The sequence below is a fragment of the Stegostoma tigrinum genome, chromosome 1 (assembly GCF_030684315.1).
Source record: "Stegostoma tigrinum isolate sSteTig4 chromosome 1, sSteTig4.hap1, whole genome shotgun sequence".
NCBI lineage: Eukaryota > Metazoa > Chordata > Chondrichthyes > Orectolobiformes > Stegostomatidae > Stegostoma > Stegostoma tigrinum.
Window position 1 is genome coordinate 74,684,637 of NC_081354.1, and position 20,729 is coordinate 74,705,365.

At 41.8% G+C, this 20,729-nt stretch overlaps 1 protein-coding gene across 9 annotated transcripts in view; it reads left to right on the forward strand.

Annotated features, from left to right (window-relative positions):
• arhgap24 (Rho GTPase activating protein 24) overlaps window positions 1–20,729 on the forward strand; it is a 451,915-nt gene that overhangs the window by 225,963 nt on the left and 205,223 nt on the right. For all 9 annotated transcript variants that reach the window (XM_059646319.1, XM_048546224.2, XM_059646296.1 and 6 more), the window contains one exon: window positions 4,126–4,213. Coding sequence is in view for 5 of the 9 variants with exons in the window: in XM_048546224.2 (XP_048402181.2) it covers window positions 4,126–4,213 (88 nt within the window). In the remaining 4 variants the exon portion in view is untranslated. The remainder of the gene's footprint in view (window positions 1–4,125; window positions 4,214–20,729) is intronic.

Below are 20,729 nucleotides of genomic sequence, written 5' to 3' on the forward strand. Positions count from 1 at the left end.
GGATATCCATCTGTAAACTCCTTATCATCTCATCACTGCCTACTTTCCACCTATTACAATGTCACTGGTGACCTTTGCGATATTACATTATATAGATTATAAATAGTTGAGGTCCAAGAACTGAATGCTGCAACGACCCCCCCCCCCTCCCAGTTACAGTTCACCATTTAGAGAAGGATTCATTTATCCCAACCTTCTCCTTTCTATCAGTTAGCCAATCCTCTATCGAAGCCTGTACTCTATTCATAACACGGTGGGATCTAACCGTCTGGATCAGTCTTTTATGCAGCACCTTGTTAAATGCCTTCTAGAAGTCGAGATATACCTCATCCACCAGATTCCCATTAACCACTTTGCTGGTGATATCCCTAAAGAATTCCAGCAAGCTTGTTAAGCATGACTTGAAAACTTGCTGACTTTGGTGAATCAAGCTTTGTGTTTCCAAGTGTTCAGTTATATCCTCCTTAATGATTGACTGCAGCCATTTCCCCACTACAGAAATCAAAATAACTGGTCTATAGTTTCTGAAGAAGGGTCCAGGCCTGAAACGTCAGCCTTCCTGCTCCTCTGATGCTGCTTGGTCTGCTGTGTTCGTCCAGCTCTACATTTTGTTACCTCATCCAGTATCTCTGTTGCATTATCCTTTATCACCCTATGGTGCAGATCATCGGGGCCTGGGGACCTATCTGCCTCTAATCCCATCAGTTTACTTCATACGTCTTCTCCCCAGTTAGAGTAATTTCACCAAATTCTTCTGGAGTAACTGCAGCTTTTGAGAAGAAATTATTATCCTCCTCTGTGAAAATAGAGACAAAATATTGGTTTAACACTTCTGTCATTTCCTCATTTCCCATTAATATGTCATCATTTTCATCTTCTAAAGGGCCAACATTTACTTTACTGTTCTCTTCCTTTTTATATATTTATAGAAGCTTTTGGTATCAGCGCTTATGTTTTCTGCTAGTTTCCTTCTGTAATTCATCTTAGCCCTTTTCATTTTGTTTCTGGTAACTCTTTGCTGCTGTTTAAAGTTCTCCCAATCCTCCAGAATGCCACACGTTTTACCAGATGATATGCTCTATTTTTTACCTTCATGTTATCTTTGATTTTCTTGTTAAGCCATCGATAGTTTTACACCTTTTTACAATTCATTTTCCTCTTAGGAATGTACTTTAAGTGAGAGGTATTTAGTATTTCCCTAGGCATTTACCACTGTTCTTCAACTGACCTACCCTTTAACATTTTTGCCCAGTCCACTTGGGTTAACTCCTTCCTCAGGCCGGTGTAATTATCTTTGCCCAATGCACAAACTCTCCTATGCAACTCTACATTCACTTTTTCAATCTGAATCTGAAAGTCTGACATGTTGTCATCACTCTTTCCAAGAGGGTCCTTAACTACAAAACAATTTATCAATCCTTCCTTATTACAGAAAACCACATCTCTGGTTGCATCGGCGACATGTTGCTATAAGGAACAATTGTTCATGCACTCTTTGAACCTTTCTTTGAGGCTATCCTTTCCAAGTTTATTAATTCAATAAATCCACATGTTTCAATCACCCATAATTACCATTGTGCCCTTCTCACAAGTCCTCATTATTTCCTGGTTTATACTATGCCCTACTTCAGAAGTACTATTCAGGGGCCTGTAAGTTACTCCTACCAAGGGGTTTTGCCCCTTGCCTTTTATTTCCATCCGGACTGATGCAACATTTTGGTTCCTAGTGCCAGTATAATTTCTTAATACAGCCTTGATGCCATCCTTAACTAATAAAGCAACTCCACCCCCTACTCCTTGTTTATCCTTTCGGAATACTGAGATAGACTGGAGAGTTGGGCAGATAAATGGCAGATGGAGTTCAATCTGGGCAAATGCGAGGTCATGCATTTTCGAAGATCAAATTCAAGGGCGAACTATACAGTAAATGGAAAAGTCCTAGGGAAAATTGATGAACAGAGAGATCTGGGTGTTCAGGTCCATTGTTCCCTGAAGGTAACAACGCAGTTCAATAGGGTGGTCAAGAAGGCATATGGCATGCTGTCCTTCATTGGGCAGGTATTGAGTACAAAAGTTGGCAGGTCATGTTGCAATTGTAAAGGACTTTGGTTCGGCCACATTTGGAGTACTGTGTATAGTTCTGGTTGTCACATTACAAAAAGGATGTGCATGCTTTGGAGAGGGTGCAGAGGAGCTTCACCAGGATGTTGCCTGATATGGAGGATGCTAGCTATGATGAGAGGTTGAGTAAATTAGGATTATTTTCATTAGAAAGACGGAGATTAAGGGGGGACCTAATTGAGGTCTACAAAATCATGAGGGGTATAGACAGGGTGGATAGAAAAAGCTTTTTCCCAGAGTGGAGGACTCAATTACTAGGGGTCATGAGTTCAAAGTGAGAGAAGGAAAGTTTATGGGAGATATGCATGGAAAGTTCTTTATGCAGACGGTAGTGTGTGCCTGGAACGTGTTGCCAGCAGAGGTAGTAGACGCAGACACGTTAGCGTCTTTTAAGATATATTTGGATAGGTACGTGGATGAACAGGGAGCAAATAGACACAGACCGTTAGAAAATAGATGACAGGTTAGACAGAGGATCTTGATCAGCGCAGGCTTAGAGGGCCAAAGGGCCTGTTCCTGTGCTGTAATTTTCTTTGTTTTTTGTTCTTTGTAGCCTGGGAAATTTAACTGCCATTCCTGATCTTCATGTAAGTACGTTTCAGTAATCCCCACCAGCTCATACCCATTTGTCTGTATTCGTGCTCATAAATTTTATTCCCCTAATACAGTGTGGACTTAAGTACAAGGCTTTTAAATAAATTCTATTGGTTTGTCTTTCTCAATTAATATTTTCTTGTGTACTATTCTTTCCACACACTCCATCCTTATTTACTAATCCCTGATAACACTGAACTTCACCTAAATATTGGTGAATCTACTTATATGATTTATATTGGAAAGAGACTAGGATCTTCATACTTCCCTGGCTGCTCTGTCTGGGGTAATCTGATCCAGTTTATCACTGGAAGTCATTAAAGGTGTCCTCTGCAATTTTGTGTGAACATTTTGACCCCAGAGTTAGATGGTTGTGGTTTCAAGTTTAGCCTAGACATTTAGGTCTAGATTTTCATAAAGTTGTGGAAACTTTGATTCCAGAATTCCCAGCCCAAATACCCCGAATTTTCATCAAGCAGGGATAAAAGTGTGGGCTGGTGTGGATCAGGGAGCCAACAGGCTGTACTGTCCATCGACTGGCTCTGTTACAAGCTGTGCATCTCTGAGCTGCCTGCAATTTTCCTGTAGTCACGTCACCATTTCAAAATGTAAATGGTTCATGGGTATGTTAGAGATGTCATGAACCATAGCTGGATTAGGGAACATTTGAAAGGTCAGGTCACCCATATCAAGCTATGCCCCTCCAGTCACCAATCTATGGCCTCTCACACCCTTCATAGCTGCCAATTTCTTCTCCCCACACCCACAGCCCATATCCCCTCCAAGCTAAGCTGTGGAATGGCCATGTCCTTTTGCCCAATATACAGAGCCAATAAACCTGAGAATCACAATTGCAAAAAAAAGCCATTCATTCCTAAGTTTCTACTTCATTTAAACTGAAACTGCTTTTACTACAACCCAGTAAAAGTGTCTATCATCCATATCTTTAAAGTCTCAAAAATACACACCATACCATTACAGAAACATTGTGCAATTGACCACAGGTCACAGAGATAGAACTGTCAATCTAACAATGCATTTTCCTGGGCACCTCACCAAGTTCATCCAAGTCTCGTAACACAATTCCTAAATGACAACATTAAATGCATTTCAACAATACTTCATTGGCATAAACATTTTAGGAAATCCTAAGATTGTGTGAGGTGCTATGCAAAAAAGTAAGTCTTATCTTTTTACTTCTCAAATAACATTGACAACCATAACATTATACAGTATTTTAAATTCCTGCTCATTAATAGAGTTTGAAACAGCAATGTGAATTCTTGAAAAATGCTCAATTTTTTATAGCTTGTTTTATAATTGCATAACCTATATTATTCTTGTTTATAGCTCATTATTCCATAAATGACACCTTTTTTTGTAAACAATATTTCTTGGTCTGTTTTACAGGGGACCATTTTCTTGCCTGGTAATAATGTCACTGAACATTCATACAATGGAGATGAGTCCAGGAAGTTCCTTTTTGAAATTGTGCCCGGTAAGAGACATTATTGTGTTTTTCTTCTGGCAACCATCTTACATGGTTACCTAATGGCACACCAGAAATGTCAAAAGTGATTACATCCGATTGAAGCACTGCTGTCCTTTCTGAATTGAAAAGTTGAAGTTATCGTTTTTCCAGCTAGAAGATAGAAAGCTGGCTCAAAAAAGATGCCTTAGATTTGAATTGTGTCCAAGAAAAGGGAAACTGTTTCACAGCATCTGGCACACACAGCGTGCATGGTATCCAAACTGGGAAAAAAAAAGTTTGAAAATATTGAAAGCTGTGCCAAATCCCAATTAATAACCTCACAGTGAGCTGTGGTGACTTTTTCATGACTGTATATTTATTCCAACAATGTGTGGTGAAAATTGTGATTACCCAGCACACACCTCCAATGTGTAACAACGTGGGTGCTTATGCTCGTTTATTGTGAATCAGTTAAATAGATCTTCTTAAGAATGTAACCTGAAAGTGCTGCTTTTTTCATATGGAGGGGTTTCATTATAAACATGTTGGTGCCAATAAATAAGCCAATAAATAATCCCATGAGTTACTTTCAAAGTCCCATGGTCATAAATTCTTCTGCCCTATTCCAAATCTAGACTACCAGTTAAGCACTATGTTTTTCTTGGGAGTTGTTGCCAAGGGCTGTAAGGTAAGCATGAGCAAATTTCAGCTTTTCCTTTTTTGCACTAAAGGAGCTCCCCCACCTCCTCAAAGTATTTGCTGCGCAGGCATTAATACTTAGACCAATTCTAGAAACGTGGGAAAAAGTATACACACATGTCTTTTATCAGAAATACAATAAGTGACTTTATACAGAGAAAATGATATGCAAAGACAGGGTGAAGATATTGGCAGATATAATATGAAAGGCTTCACTGCAATCAGGCTGCATTAACATCCATTTAATTTTTATTGACTTTTTTTTTGTCAACCTGTGAGGCCGTATCTCAGGAGGGCAGGTACTTTGCTGACATTCAAAAGTCAGGCCTAATTACAACAATTGGACCTCATTTTAAACATCATTTTAAACAGCTGGATCATCTATTTTTGGATGTAGCAATAAAACCAGGTGCAGAGGATCAGCTTCAGAGATATGAGAACTGCAGATGCTAGAAAATCCAAGATAACAAAGTGCAGAGCTGGTTGAACACAGCAGGCCAAGCAGCATCTTAGGTGCACAAAAGCTGACATTTCAGGCCTGGACCCTTCGTCTGACCCGAAACGTCAGGTTTTATGCTCCTGAGATGCTGCTTGGCCTGCTGTGTTCATCCAGCCCCACACTTTGTTATCCAGCAGAGGATCAACTTCCCTGTCCTGGGCTTCTTCAGGTTACCCTTTCACCTTGTTTAACGAGGAGCCTCCTGGTCACTTTCATGGGGTCCCCACTCTTGCTGCTCATTTCATATCTGAACTATACTCCTTTAAATAATAAAGTGTGAAGCTGGATGAACACAGCAGGCCAAGCAGCATCTCAGGAGCACAAAAGCTGACGTTTCGGGCCTAGACCCTTCAGAGAGGGGGATGGGGTGAGGGTTCTGGAATAAATAGGGAGAGAGGGGGAGGCGGATCGAAGATGGAGAGAAAAGAAGATAGGTGGAGAGGAGAGTATAGGTGGGGAGGTAGGAAGGGGATAGGTCAGTCCGGGGAGGACCGACAGGTCAAGGAGTTGGGATGAGGTTAGTAGGTAGGAAATGGAGGTGCGGCTTGAGGTGGGAGGAAGGGATGGGTGAGAGGAAGAACAGGTTAGGGAGGCAGCTTCACACTTTATCTTGGATTCTCCAGCATCTGCAGTTCCCATTATCTCTTATACTCCTTTAAACCTATTTTTTCTAAGATAGACAGACGGATATACACAGATACACTTACACAGCATGTGAGGTGAAAATTGTTAATTGTGAAGCTAACTGAAATAACTCCACACAGACTGGTGTCCTGTCACCAAATCCTCACCCTTTATTTACACGTGGAGAGTCCTTGACACTGATCCAGCTCCCTCAGAGCTAGCCCTCCAATGAATAGAACCTCTGACACGCCTGTTCATATCTGTCAGCCAGGGCTCACTGTTTGAGGCTGTTAACCTGGTCGAATCAGGGAACTCATTCTATGAGGTCCATCTGGATGACCTCATTACAATCATTGTCTCTCCCCGTCTAAGTCTGAGGACAGAGGTTCATTCTTTTTTTTGCAGCTCCTTTTGGGTCGTTTTAGGACTGGGTCAGGTTCCTCCAATCCTGCCTCTGATACAGACAGCATGCAGTAGACAGTAGTCTGCCTCTTGTGCCCGGAAAGCCTCAGAAGAAACTCATTCTCCTCTTTAGGCAGCGAAGGCATTGAGTCAGCAATATTCACCGTGTCTATCTCAGATTCTGAGGTCTCTTCAACATCTCTTCAACATTTGACGCAGAGAGAGAACCCACAGGGTCCAGAACAATCAGGAAGACTGTTGACGAGTCACATGCGTTTTGCTCCCGCACCATTTGCGAGTTTGCAACTTTCAAATGGTCCACATGTTCAGGACCATCGCTCTTACCCAAACTTTGTGTGTCACTGGAACTGACTTCATGTCAACCATGCCTCTTACCCACACAGGGCCATTCCTGTGGCTCCTACCTCATACTTCATCCCCTGAAGTAAACTGTCACGCTTATCCAAGTCTTGCATCCGGCTGGTGCTGCCCACTCCACAAACTGGACTGATTTGATGATTCCTCCGCTTTCCAGCCTCCTGATTTCTTCCTCTACTTCTGCCCGTAAGGCAAGTGGCAGTGGGCAGGCCTTACAGAATCATGGAATTGCTTCCCAGTCAACATGCAAGGTGGACTTGCCTCCTTTGGTAATCCCTTTTCCTGAGAAGTCTCCGGGCATTTAATTAGGACATCACTCAGGCAGCCATTTTCTAATTGAGGAACAAAAGTTGCTGGAAAAGCTCAGCAGGTCTGGCAGCATCTATGGATGAGAAAACAGAGTTAACATTTCAGTTCCAGTGACCCTTCCTCAGAACTGGTGGTGGCTGAGGAAACATCAGTTTATATGCAGAAAATAGGGAGGTGGGTGGGGTAGGGAGTAAAGGAATCTAGTCTATTGCATTCGCTGCTCACAATGCGGTCTCTTCTATATTGGGGAAACAAAGTGTTGACATGGTGACCGCTTTGCAGAACGCCTACGTTCTACTCGCAAAAAAGACCCTGAACAACCTGTTGCCTGCCACCTCAATATATCACCCTGCTGTCTGGCCAAAATCTCTATCTCCGGCTTGCTACAGTGTTCCAGTGAAGCGAAATGCAAGCTCGAGGAACAACACCTCATTTTCTGCTTGGGGACCCTACAGCCCTCCAGACTCAAATGGAGTTCAATAATTTTAGGGTCTAGACTCTGATGTCACAGCCCCCTACCCCACACACCAGGCCTTGTTACCACATAGCCTGCCATTACACATCCCCCTGTTGTTAGTCACTAACAGTCCTCATTAACAGCTACTCACCCTCCCAGCCTGATTGTTAGCAACTCCTTTATCGAAGTGTCTTTCTCTCTCTTTGGGCTCTATCCTATCGTTTACTCCCTACCCCACCCATCTCTCTATTTTCTGCATATAAACTGATGTTTTCCCAGCCACCATCAGTTCTGAGGAAGGGTCACCGGATCCAAAACGTTAACTGTTTTCTCCTCCACAGATGCTGCCAGACCTGCTGAGCTTTTCCAGCAACTTTGTTTTTGTTCCTGATTTACAGCATCCACGGTTCTTTTGGTTTTTGTTTTCTAATTGAACCTTTTTCAACCAATTTCACTCCATCAGGCTTAGGCCTGAGGCTTTTACTACGATTACTGGTAACTGAACCAGCTGCTTCTCTCAGAGACTGTAAGCGAAGTTGTGCCGTGGTAAACGTTCCCCACCATAAGTTCTGTCTAGCCGAGGGCTTTGTACAAACCTAAGGGTTAGAGTCCAGAATGAATTTTGTTGAAGACTGGTTCTGTGATCACTGAAACTGCCGTGCTGGTGTCGGCCTCCATTAGAGCTGGGTGCCCATTAAATCAGATGCTCTTGTTTGACTCTGATTTGGGTAATACTAAGCAATTGAACTGTTCCAAACCTGATGTAGGTGGACTTTCCAGTGTGTGCACTCTCCTGGATAACAGCCTATGGGTTCTTTTACTAAATTCATGCCTAGTGGGATTCTTGCTGTGTCCAGCAGGACTATGATTGCTTGCCGGCCCGGTTCTGAGGAGAATATTCCCCATTTGGCACAGACTCGGCTTTGTTTTGTGTTTTCCTGTGGGCTGACCTCAAGTCCCTCTGCTCAAGATATGCCCTGAGCAAGGATATGCAATTGTCCTCACTCAAGTGATGTTCCACAAACTCAGTCAGACTGGTAAGGTGTTCACATCCATCGGAATACCCTGTAACTCATAAGACCATAAGACACAGGAGTGGAAGTAAGGCCATTCGGCCCATCAAGTCCACTCCACCATTTAAATCATGACTGATGGGCATTTCAACACCACTTCCCTGCACTCTCCCCGTAGCCCTTGATTCCTTTTGAGATCACGAATTTGTTGATCTCTGCCTTGAAGGCATCCAACATCCTAGCCTCCACTGCACTCTGCAGCAATGAATTCCACAAGCCCACCACTCTCTGGCTGAAGAAATGTCGTTTCATTTCAGTTTTAAATTTACCCCCTTTAATTTTAAGGCTGTGCCCACGGGTCCTGGTCTCCCCACCTAACGGAAACAACTTCCTATCGTCCACCCCTTCTAAACCATACATTATCTTGTAAGTTTCTATTAGATCTCCCCTCAATCTTCCAAACTCTAATGAGTACAATCCCAGGATCCTTAGCTGTTCATCATATGTTAAACCTACCATTCCAGGGATCATCCGTGAGAATTTCCGCTGGACATGCTCCAAGGCCAGTATGTCCTTCCTGAGGTGTGGGGCCCAAAATTGGACACAGTATTCTAAATGGGGCTTAACTAGAGCCTTACAAAGTCTCAGAAGCACATCGCTGCTTTTATATTCCAACCCTCTTGAACTCTAGGATGTAGCCCATCGGGGCCAGGAGATTTATCAATTTTTAGACCTTTTAGCTTTTCTAGCACTTTGTTTTGTAATGCCTACCATACTCAACTCTGCCCCCTGCCTCTCCCAAATTGTTGGCAAACTACTCATGTCTTCCACTGTGAAGACTGACGCAAAGTACTTAAGCTCTTCAGCTATTTCCTTATCTCCCATCACTAGCCTTCCAGCATCAATTTGGAATGGCCCAATATCTACTTTTGCCTCTCGTTTGTTTCTTATGTATTGAAAGAAGCTTTTACTGTCATTTCTAATATTATTATCTAGCCTACCTTCATATGATCTTCTCCTTCCTTATTGCTCTCTTTGTTATCCTCTGTTTGTTTTTGTAGTCTTCCCAATCTTCTTGGCCACTTTATAGGCTGTCTCTTTTTCTTTGATATATTTCCTGACTTCCTTTGTCAGCCATGGCTGTCTAATCCCACCCTGGATAATCTTTTTCTTTGGGATGAACCTCTGTACTGTGTACTCAATTACACCCAGAAACTCCTGCCATTGTTGGTCCGTCTTCCCCGCTAGGCTCTGCTTCCAGTCAATTTTCATCAATTCCTCTCTCATGCCCCTGTAATTACCTTTATTTGACTGTAACACCATTCCATCCGATTTTGCCTTCTCTCTTTCAAACAGCAGACTGAACTCTACCATATTATGATCGCTGCCTCCTAAGTGTTCCCTTATTTTAAGGTCTTTTATAAAGTCTGGCTCATCACATAGCACTAAGTCCAAAATAGCCTGCTCCCTTGTGGGCTCCATCACAAGCTGTTCCAAAAAGCCATCCTGCAAACATTCCATGAATTCTCTTTCGTTGGATCCACCGGCAACATTATTCACCCAATCCACCTGCATATTGAAATCCCCCATGATCACCGTGACCTTGCCTTTCTGACATGCTCTATTTATTTCTCAGTGCATCTTGCACCCCTGGTCCTGATCACTGTTACGAGGTCTGTACATAACTCCCATTACAGTTTTTTTGCCTTTGTGGTTCCTCAATTCCACCCACACAGACTCCACATCTTCTGACCCTATGTCATTCAGTGCCATAGATTTAATTCCACTCTTAACTAACAAGGCAACCCCACCCCCTCTGCCCACCTCCCTGTCTTTTCGATATGTTGTGAATCCTTGGATGTTTAACTGCCAGTCCTGAGCTCCCTGCAACCATGTCTCATATGCTCTACTTACCACATTTTCCAATGATACAGTCAGTTGTAGTGCCTGTTTGAAGTCCAGTTGGACTTCAGCTAGTAGGTGTTTTTGCATCATTAATCTCATATCAAATGGCCTATCAGCATCTAGTTGAGGGTTAAACCAAAGTCTTGTGCACCTGCCAGTTGTCTTAACCTGGTCAAAATCCTAATACAGACTCACCCAGTCCTTGAACTGGTGAGTAGAAACAATAATGTCTCAGAATTAGAGGAGGCTTGGAGTCATATTATTCCTTAACTAAATCCATCAACTCTTGAAAGGTTTTCATATCTAATGCCTCAGGACAATTTACCCACCAAATAGCCAAAAAAGCTGTGGAATCACAAGCTGTCAGGAAAATTACTCATTGCTTTTCATCTGCTCCATTGTCATTTATTGGAAAAAAAACATTCTTTCTACATGATGGGTCCAGCCTTCAAAGGCAGGATTGAATGAGGCAAGTTGCTCAAATAACAGCATGATGCCATAAATGCTTACCATAACTCAAAGACAACTGTTGCAAGTGAATTTCTTCAAGAATGTGCTTTTCTCTCATCACCACTGAAATAACTCCACAGAGGCTGGTATCCTTTCACCAAGTCACCCTTTATTTATGCATGGACAGTCAGAGTACACAGAACTTCTGAGAATCCTGTTTATATCTGTTAGCCACAGTTCCCTGATTGGACCCAATTAACGGCCCCAGTCAGGGATCTCATCTCCTACAATAACCACCTGTCTGACTTCATAACAATCACTTTGCAAACAACTTCTAAATTTTGAATTTATTTAGTTTCAGAGTATACAAGCAGCTTGTGCAGTCCTCATAGTTTGCTATCAAACAATAGTGAGTGAATAAAAACATCTATTTGTGGCCTCTTAAGTGAATGGTACACAGAGTAATGGAATAGAAATTACCTACATGCTATTTATGCCTGAAGAAATATTGAAAAATTGGAGGTGTGAGCTCGACTTTGAACGTGCAAGAGATTTTTTTGCATTATATTTAGTTTCAGTTCTCCTGCATTGGCACTGCAGCCTTTGCATATTTCTTGAAACGCTTTAATACATTCAAACATGATGAGTATTAACAACAAACACTACCAAACAAATGTCAGTTGCACCTTTCACAGTGACATTTTTGTTGGCTTATACAGATCTCCTCCAAAACGTAAGGTCGTTTGCAAAAAAAAAGTCATATGTTTTCCTTTTCTGTTTAACTTGTGGTCAAACTGTGTTTGCAACTTTCCTTTTCTTGTATGATCACAAAACATCCCTCAATGGAACAAAAATAGTAACTGTGGGAGACAATCAGCAGGTCTTGCAGTATCTGTGGAGAGAAAGCAGAACTAATGTTTCAGTTCCAGTGACTTTTCTAAAGAATTAGAATTCCCTTAATGCAATATCAGTGCAGGTTCTTCATGCATTTGCAAACAATTTTCCAATGGTTGCTGAACAGTCTCGAATTTTCTGTTAGATGGCCACCCCAGTGATAATAATATTTCTGCTGGAGTCAATCGATTTACAAATCTGTAATCAGGTAATAATTAAATGAGCTCAAAACATTTCTTCTAAAAAAAAGTATGAAGTTCCTGACAACTTGAGATCACTCTCTCTCCATTACTGATGCTCAGTCGGAGCAGTGTGTATTATCTACACAATACATTGTATATGTTTAATAAGGCTTCTTAAACAGCACTTTCCAATCTCACAACCACTTCCATCGAGAAGGACAAGGGCAGCAGACCCATAAGAACATCTGCAAGTTCCCGACCAAGGACTCAATCGCATGTATTATCGTTCCTTCAAAGGTAGATTGCCATGTTTTCTCCATAAATATGAAAGAAGTGATGCTGGACTTCCACAGGTTGAGAATAGAGAGCTAATGGTAGGGTAATAAAGAAATGGCCGATGTAATGAATGAAGTTTTAGCTTCTGCTTTCACGATAGAGGAAACAAAGAATCCTCGTAATACCAGGTAATCAGAAGATTTGAAGTAGAGAGGAACTTGGTGACATTATAATCATGAGAGAAGTGGTACTGACCAACTGGTGGACAGTGGCTTGATCAGTCTCTGGTCCCTGAGGCCTATCATTCTAGGGCCTTAAAAGAGATGACCAGTGCAGCAGTGGACATATTGGTGTTAATTTTCCAAAATTCTTTAGATTTGGAAAGGTTCCATCAGCTGTAAAATAGTACTTATATAGCAACATAGAAACTAGAAGAGGAGTAGGCCATTCAACTCTTTGAACCTGCTCTGCCGTTCAGTATGATCATGGCTATTGCTCGATCTCCTTGCTATTTTCTTCCCATACCCATTGGTTCCTTTATAACTCCCCATATACTAAGGGAGGGAGGCAGAAAACAATAAACTATAGGCCAATTAGCTTGACATCTGTCACAAGAAAGGTATTAAAATCAGATTTTAACAGTTTATAACTGGAACTTGGAAGAACTCAAGGTGGCCAAGAACAGTCAACGTGATTTTATAAAAGAGGAATCATGTTTATCCAATTAATGGGAATGTTTTTGAAGGAACAACATGTACTGTGGATAAGGGAGAGTCAGTTCATTAGATTTCCAAAGGCTTTTGACAAAGTTCCAGATAAAAGGGAGCTGTAGCGTAGGAGCTTGTGGTGTAGTGGTAAGATAGCATGAATAACAGATTGACGGACTGACTAGCTGGCAGGAAGCAGAGTCTGTATGAAAGGACCTTTTCAGATTGGCAGATCATGATAAATGATGTTCTGCTGGGATCTGTGCTGGTTGCTGAATTTTTGACAATTTCTGTCAATGACTTATCAAAGATGGGTTGAAGGCATGGTGGCTAAATTTACAGATGACACAAAGACGTGTAGAAACATATGTTAAGAAGATGAAACCACAAGGATGCAGGCAGACACAGACAGGTTAAGTGAGTGGACAATAATCTGATACATAGATGTAATGTCAGAAAATGTGAAATTGTTCACTTTGAAGGGGAGAACAAAAAGCAATGTATTACTTAAACAGAGTGACTGCACAATATTGAGGTGCAGATAGGTGTAGGAGTCCTTAGTATCGAGGTACTACATGCGTTTGGGAAGACTAATGGAGTACTGTCCTTCATTACAATGGGAGGAATTGAACATAAAAGTGAGGATGTTATGCTTCAATTATACAGGGCACTGGTTGTCTACAGCACAAATATTATGAACAGTTTCGGACTTCATATATAAAGGAGAATGTAAGTGTGTTGGAAGTGGTTCAAGGAAGGCTTGCTAGATTTATATCTGGAATAAGCGAGTTGTCTTATTGGACAGGCTAGGCTTTCTTTTACTGAAATTTAGAGGAACAAAGAGTGATTTGATTATAAGATACTGAATGATATTGACAAGATGCACACGGTAAGCATGTTTTCTCATGTGAATGAATCCAAAATTTAGGAAGAATATTTTAAACTTAGTAAATGCCTTTTTCGAATAGCAGTGAGAGGAAATTACTTCTCTCAGAGTGTTGTACGACTTTGGAACTCTGCTTCAGTGACAGTGGAGTTGAAGTCATTGATTTTTTTTGAGGTGGAGGGAAGTAGATTCTTAATAGGTAAGGGAATCAGTCGGGGTTGGACAGGAATGTGGAATTCAGAAAACAATTAGATCATTATCTCATTGACGCGCAGGAAAGGTTTCAAGGGCTGAATGGCCTCCTTCTACTCTTAATTCGTATTTTGAAAGTACAAAGGATCTTGGTTTCCTTGTCAATAACTCATTCACATACAGATGCAGCAAGGATCTCTCATTTGGATTTGAGTCCAGGAGTAGCGAACGCTTGCTCCAATTATATAAAACTTTAATGTAGCTGCATCTCAGGCAGTGTGTTTAATTTTGACTCCCTTACGTGAGGAAGAATCTTATTGCCATTGCAAAAATTACAACAAAGTTTCACCAGAGATGTTCCCAGGAGAGTGAGACAATCCTGTGAAGATAGATTGATCAAACCTGGCCTGTTTTCTCTACAGTTTCAAGGAATGAAATCTACAAAATACTGGGAGGGTTAAAGGTAAGATGTTTACTATGGTTGGGCATCTAGAAAGGGGTGGTGGGGAAACAGTTTCAAAATGGGGGAAAACCATTTAGAACCAGGATGAGTGGATTTTTTTTTCCACATAGATGGTTGTGATACTTTGGAATTCTCTCCCAAGAGAGCATTGGGAGATCAGACATTGAGATCGTTTAAAGTAGAAATTGCCTTAAAAATCTGTGAATGATATAACGGGACGTGGCAATAATGTGGCGGGATAAAAATCATTATAGTGGTCGATCAGCCACGGTTACATTGAACAGCAGAGCAGGCTCGATAATACTCCTGCTCCAAACTATGTTTTATGGATCTTGTTTAGGCAGTTACAATGTTTCTAGTTAGTAACAAAAAACAATGGAACAGTTGCCAATTAGATCATCATTCACGTGGGCGGAGACTTTTACCAAAGGAAACCAGCTGCTCAAGTCAGGAATACAAATTCAAGGAGTCTAATGCTATAATTAATACGCAACCAGTAGAACCTGTAATGTTGTGATTCTGCAGCCAATGAGCTACCAGTTAAAGAGCTTAATAAAAGATAAATATATGGCAAAGGATCCTTTGGAGGATAAGTAATAGGCCACATTTATTTGCTGATTGGGGGTACTGGCAGGAAACTAGTAATTTGATGGTATTGTATTTTTACCAAGAAATCTGCCCAGCAGACATCTTGCTGCCATCATTCTTCTGCGATCATTTCAGTGAATTTGGGAGATAAGGGGACTACATCAGCACAATAGGTTTGGACATTTAATCTCATTTCTCTTACCTCCTTGAAGTCGCTCCTGAAAACCTACATCCTTGACCAAGCCTTTGGTCACCTGTCATAATATCTCTTCTTCAGGTGACTTACTGTCAAATTGCCTTTCTAATGCACTTGTGAAGCACCCCTTTATCATGAAAGCAATATCTATTGTGCAAGTTGTCTGTATGTTTGGCTTCTTTGCTCGCTGCCAACTATCGTGGTCAGATCAGACAGGTATAGTTACTAAGGAATCAGTTCAGTCCCAAGGGGAACAAAATGATCTTACTGCTTCCAGCTATTTCCTTTGGGTAACAATGGCTGCAACACCACAGAATTGACACCTCCTGCAAAACCATAAACTTGTTCAAAATGATACATCCATCATTTTGATTAGTAGGCCTTGGGTAGTGTTATAGAATAGAAAGATCTAGGCGTTCAGATACATAATTCTTTGGAGTTTGTATCACATGCAGACAGGTGGTTAAGAAGGTGTTTAGCATGCCTGCCTTCATTGCTCAAAGCACTGAGTACAGGAGTCGGAATGTCATGTTGAGGTTGTACAGGGCGTTGGTGAGGCCTGTGTCAGTTCTGGTCATCTTGTTATAGGAAGGATGTTTTTCAGTCAGAGTTTTCAGAAGAGATTTAGCAAGATGTTGCTGGGAATGAAGGATTTGAGTTCTAAAGAGAGGCTGGGTAAGCTGGGCCTTTTTTTCATTGGAAAGTAGAAGGCTGAGGGGTGAACTTTTAGAGAATTATAAAATCATGAGGGGCATAGATAAGGTGAATAGCAGGTGCCTTTTCCCAAGGAAGTGGGATTTTAAGACTAGGGAGTATATTTATAAAGTGAGAGGAGAAAGGTTTAAAAAACATGAGGGGTAACTTGTTACACAGAAAGTGGTTCGTGTGTGTGGAATGAACTTCAGGGGAAATGTTGAATGTGGGCACAAGTTACAACATTTAAGAGATATTTGGATAAGTTCATGAATAGAAACAGTTAAGAGGGATATGGGCCAAATGCAGGCAGGTGGGACTCGAGTTTGGGATTATGGTCAACGTGGACTGGTTGGACTGTTTTAGTCTGTTTCAGTATTGTATGACTCTATGATTTGAAATACCATGCAACAGAGAACTCCATGAACTCATTTGTAACATGTTATATTGAATAACCATCACATCTTTCCTTGCCACCCCTCTCATTTTACTTTGTCTTTATATGTTTTTGCTAGTTTTTGGTTGAATATTCAGGAGTTTGCACAACACGTGACACATTAGCAAACTGATTTTCGAACATTTTGCTTATCCTATGCCTTGAGATTACTATTTCTAACTAAGGCCCTGTCGTACTGGGTGTGGACGATATATTTTCCTAGCAAAGATGTTGTCTGGGGGTTAAAGCAAGCTAGCTCTAGGAAAGCAAAGGGTGAGAGAAGGTGGGACAGCATAAAGGAGAATTAGATACACATTGTATCATAGGAAACACAAGAGACAGGAGCACTTATGAGAATGAAAATGAGCACAGTAAGAAAATACAGTACATTTCATGGAAAAAGATTTATTGTGTACATGAATTATTAACCTAAATGCAGTAATTCTTGGACTTGTTACACTCTAGATCAGAATATAAAAATACTTCTTTGTGAGTTGGGTCACTAGACAGCTTTTCTATCTTCAAGATGTGCAGGCAGCAAAACATCTAAGTTGTGATGCCACAGAATAAACAGAAAGCTCATATCCAAGCCATCCACAAACCATCTGTTTTAAGATATCTGGCATCCAAACAAAAATAAAGCAGGCACTTAACTAACTCAACCTCACGGTACTGTACAAAAAGAGTATATTAGCTGCAGCTGTCAAATATATTTAAGCAAGCCCATGTTCAGCAAAGAGAAAGCAATTAATCCAGCAGATACAAACCAATCAGTCCAGCAAAACATTTAAGCAGAATTTTCAAGTGCTGAGCTGAAGGATTTACTCATAGGTGGGGAGGTGGGCAGCAGGATGAGGGGTTAACCTCACAATGTGTCAAAAAGCCAGCATGATCCTATTGACTTCCAGCTTTCACCAGGGCACCTTTCAAGGCAAAGGGGAAACCCCCATGTAGCAGTCAGTCAATCCTCTAATTATCCAATCAGTTGGCAGATTTAGCACAGGTTTCTGGTTCTACCAACATGGGCTTTCTGAGCTGTTTGAAATCATCCAGGAGAGACTCATTGTTGAATGTGGGAAAGACTTGTGCTTGCAGGATGTCATCTGAGAGGATGATTTCACTGGTGTATGTGTGACTTGCAACTTTTTGAAAGTCATTTCACACATGGTTAGGCCACTTTTAGAATACTGTGTGCAACTCTGGTTACCCTTCTATAGGAAGGACGTTGTGACATTTGAAAGGGTTTAGAAAAGTTTTACAGGGATGTTGGCAGGGTTTAGACGGTTTGATCTATAGGGAGAGGCCGAATAAGCTGGGGCTGTTTTCCATGGAGCATTGAAGGCTGAAGGATGACCTTGTGGAGGTTTATTAAATCATGAGGGGGATGGATAGGGTAAATAGACAAAGTCTTTTCCCTGGGGGGACTGAGTCAAAAACTACAGGGCATAGGTTTAAGGTGAGAGGGGAAAGATTTAAAAGAGACCTAAGGGGCAACTTTTTCACACAGAGGGCGGTGCATATATGGAATGAGCTGTGAGAAGAAGTGGTGGAGGTTTGTACAATTACATCTTTTAAATGACATCTGGATAGGTGTATGATTGGGAAGGGTTTAGATGGATGTGGGCCAAATGCTGGCAAATGGGACCAGATTTAGCTGTGATATCTAGTTGGCGTGGGCGAGCTGGACCGAAGAGCCTGTCTCCTTGCTGTATATCTCTATGGGGATGTGATGTTGCAGTTATACAGGACTTTGGTGAGGCCACACCTAGAACATTGTGCGCAGTTTTGGTCTCCTTTTCTGAGGAAGGATGCCCTTGCTCTTAGGGGAGTGCAACAAAGGTTTACCAGGCTGATTCCGGGGATGACATATGAGGAGAGATTGACTAGGTTGGGATTGTTTTCGCTTGAGTTCAGATGAATGATGGGGAATCTCATGGAGACTTATAAAATTCTAACAGGAGTAGACAGTATAGATGCAGGGAGGTTGTGGGTCTGCCTAGAACTCGGGGTCACAGTCTAAGGATTCAGGGCAGACCATTTAGGACTGAGGTGAAGAGACATTTCTTCAGTCAGAGTGGTGAGCCTGTGGAATTCATTACCATGGGAAGTAGTTGATGCCAAAACATTGAATGTATTCAAGAGGTGACTAGATATAGCACTTGGGGCAAATGGGATCAAAGGCTATGGGAAGAAAGCAGATTTCGGCTATTGAATTGGACGATCAGCCATGATCATGATGAATGGCAGAACAGGCTCTAAGGGCCGAAAGGCCTCCTCCTGCTCCTATCTTCTATGTTTCCATGTCTCTACGGCTGTATACCATGAAGTTTATTTATATTGATCTGCATTTTTCTGATGTCAGCTTGCACTGCAGCGTTGCACCAGTTGGTGCAGTTCTACATTGGACCTCTGTCTGCTTGCTTTTGTTTTTAGCAGAACAACAGCAGCAGCAGGAACATTAGGTGCAACCACATGCCCCTCTGTGGGTGGGCACAGTGATCCAGTTTGAAGAAGGAGAGAACTGCAGCAAAGTGTATGCGGCCAGAGGATCACCTCGGCATAATGGATTACAGTGCCTCAGGAGGCTTGGACCTTTGTGCCAAGTTCTTGCCGATGCCTACAGCCTTCTGCAATAAGACCTCTTCCTAATTGGATGAGGTGGCCATGCATTGCCATTGGTTGTTAAGATTGTCTGAATTCTTCATCTTCAGGTCCTTCCAAGGATTTACACCATCTCTCAATTTGGTGCTCACATGTGTATGCCTCGGGTGATTGACAGTTGTTTTGACAAGAATAATTCTCATGTTTTCTTTCTACTGAAGCCAGTCAGACCCAAAGGAGTCTCACATCTTTTCTAATGATTGTAATCCCATAAGGGCAGAGAGTCATCGACCATATCTGGCAATAAAGGTACCGTCAGATTGACCTGGAGTCAAAGAGATGTATAACACAGAGACAGACCCTTTGGTCCAATGCATCCATGCTGACCAGATATCCTAAGTTACTGTAGTCCATTTGCCAGCATTTGGCCTATATCCCTCTTAACCCTTACTATTCATCTACTCATTCAGATGCCTTTTATATGTGGTAATTGCAGCAGATTCTGCCTCTTTCTATGGCAGCTCATTCCTTCACACACCACACTCTGCATGAAAAAGTGCCCCTTAGGTCCCTTTTTATCAATTAGAAGAGATTCCACTCCTTGTCCTGGTAGTTTATGACGACTAAAAGGTTTTCATACAAGCCTATGCAAGTTATCCCTGCCGTTTCTGTCATATTTCCTCTCCTGCGAGACACAGTGAGCAGGACAGCTCCTTTGGTACACGGGTGACTGTGTGAGGACCCAGCTGATGACTCCTGCCAGAAGCTCTACCGCTGATGCTAATGAAAATGCACAGCAACCGGCAATCACAAGGGCATTCATTGAGTAAATTAGGTTCCTCTGGTAGGATAATCGAAAGAGATTTCGGATCACCTGAACATGTGGTGCTGTGTGGCAAATGTTTGCTAAATCGTCTGCCCCTCCCCCATTTATGTCCCCAACATAAATCATTCCCACAGTCCGGAATTATTTTCCATCTCAATCAAACTCTTTCTTTATTCCTCACCTTAGTCATACCAATTTTCTATTTGTTATTGTGCAGCAGGAATTCAGGATGTAACAGTAGAGATAACAGGACAAGAAAAAGGCTTGATATATTAAAGTTTCCATAGAAAAACGGGCATTAACATAGTTATAAATATGTGGGTGAATCCCCCTATTCAACCAAGAACACGTTGTCTCTCTGTGACTCCTATGTAGAGACATCACTGTTAGTTCAACTGAGTTCAAGGCAAGCTTTTCACTCTCTGCTCTGACAGCTCACAGGTTTTTGGCCATTTCTCCTTGGGGTTTTGGATCCCATGAAGTCCTCACCAAAAACTGTGTGATATGTCTCTGGGCATAGGCAGACTTCAGGCAGAAAACCGCAGCTGTGGATCTGGCTGACGGGAAGTGACAAGGATGAGAAGTGGGACTACTTTGAGAAGAGTCTATACCACAGTGAAATGCTGGATGACCAAGGCAAGGGGTCCATCCATGTTGTTGAAAGCTGTTAGACTGAGGTACAGAATCTTACCAGCCCCAGGTGAACTTGAAGGCAGGATAGGGAAAGGAGAGTAATGCCCATTGATGCAGGCATCCTGAGCAAAATTAACTGGCACTTGGTAAAATAAAGAACATAGAACGTAGAATAGTACAGCACAGTACAGATTACTAAGTAAAAACAAGCATCTGTTTGGCTAATTTCATTGA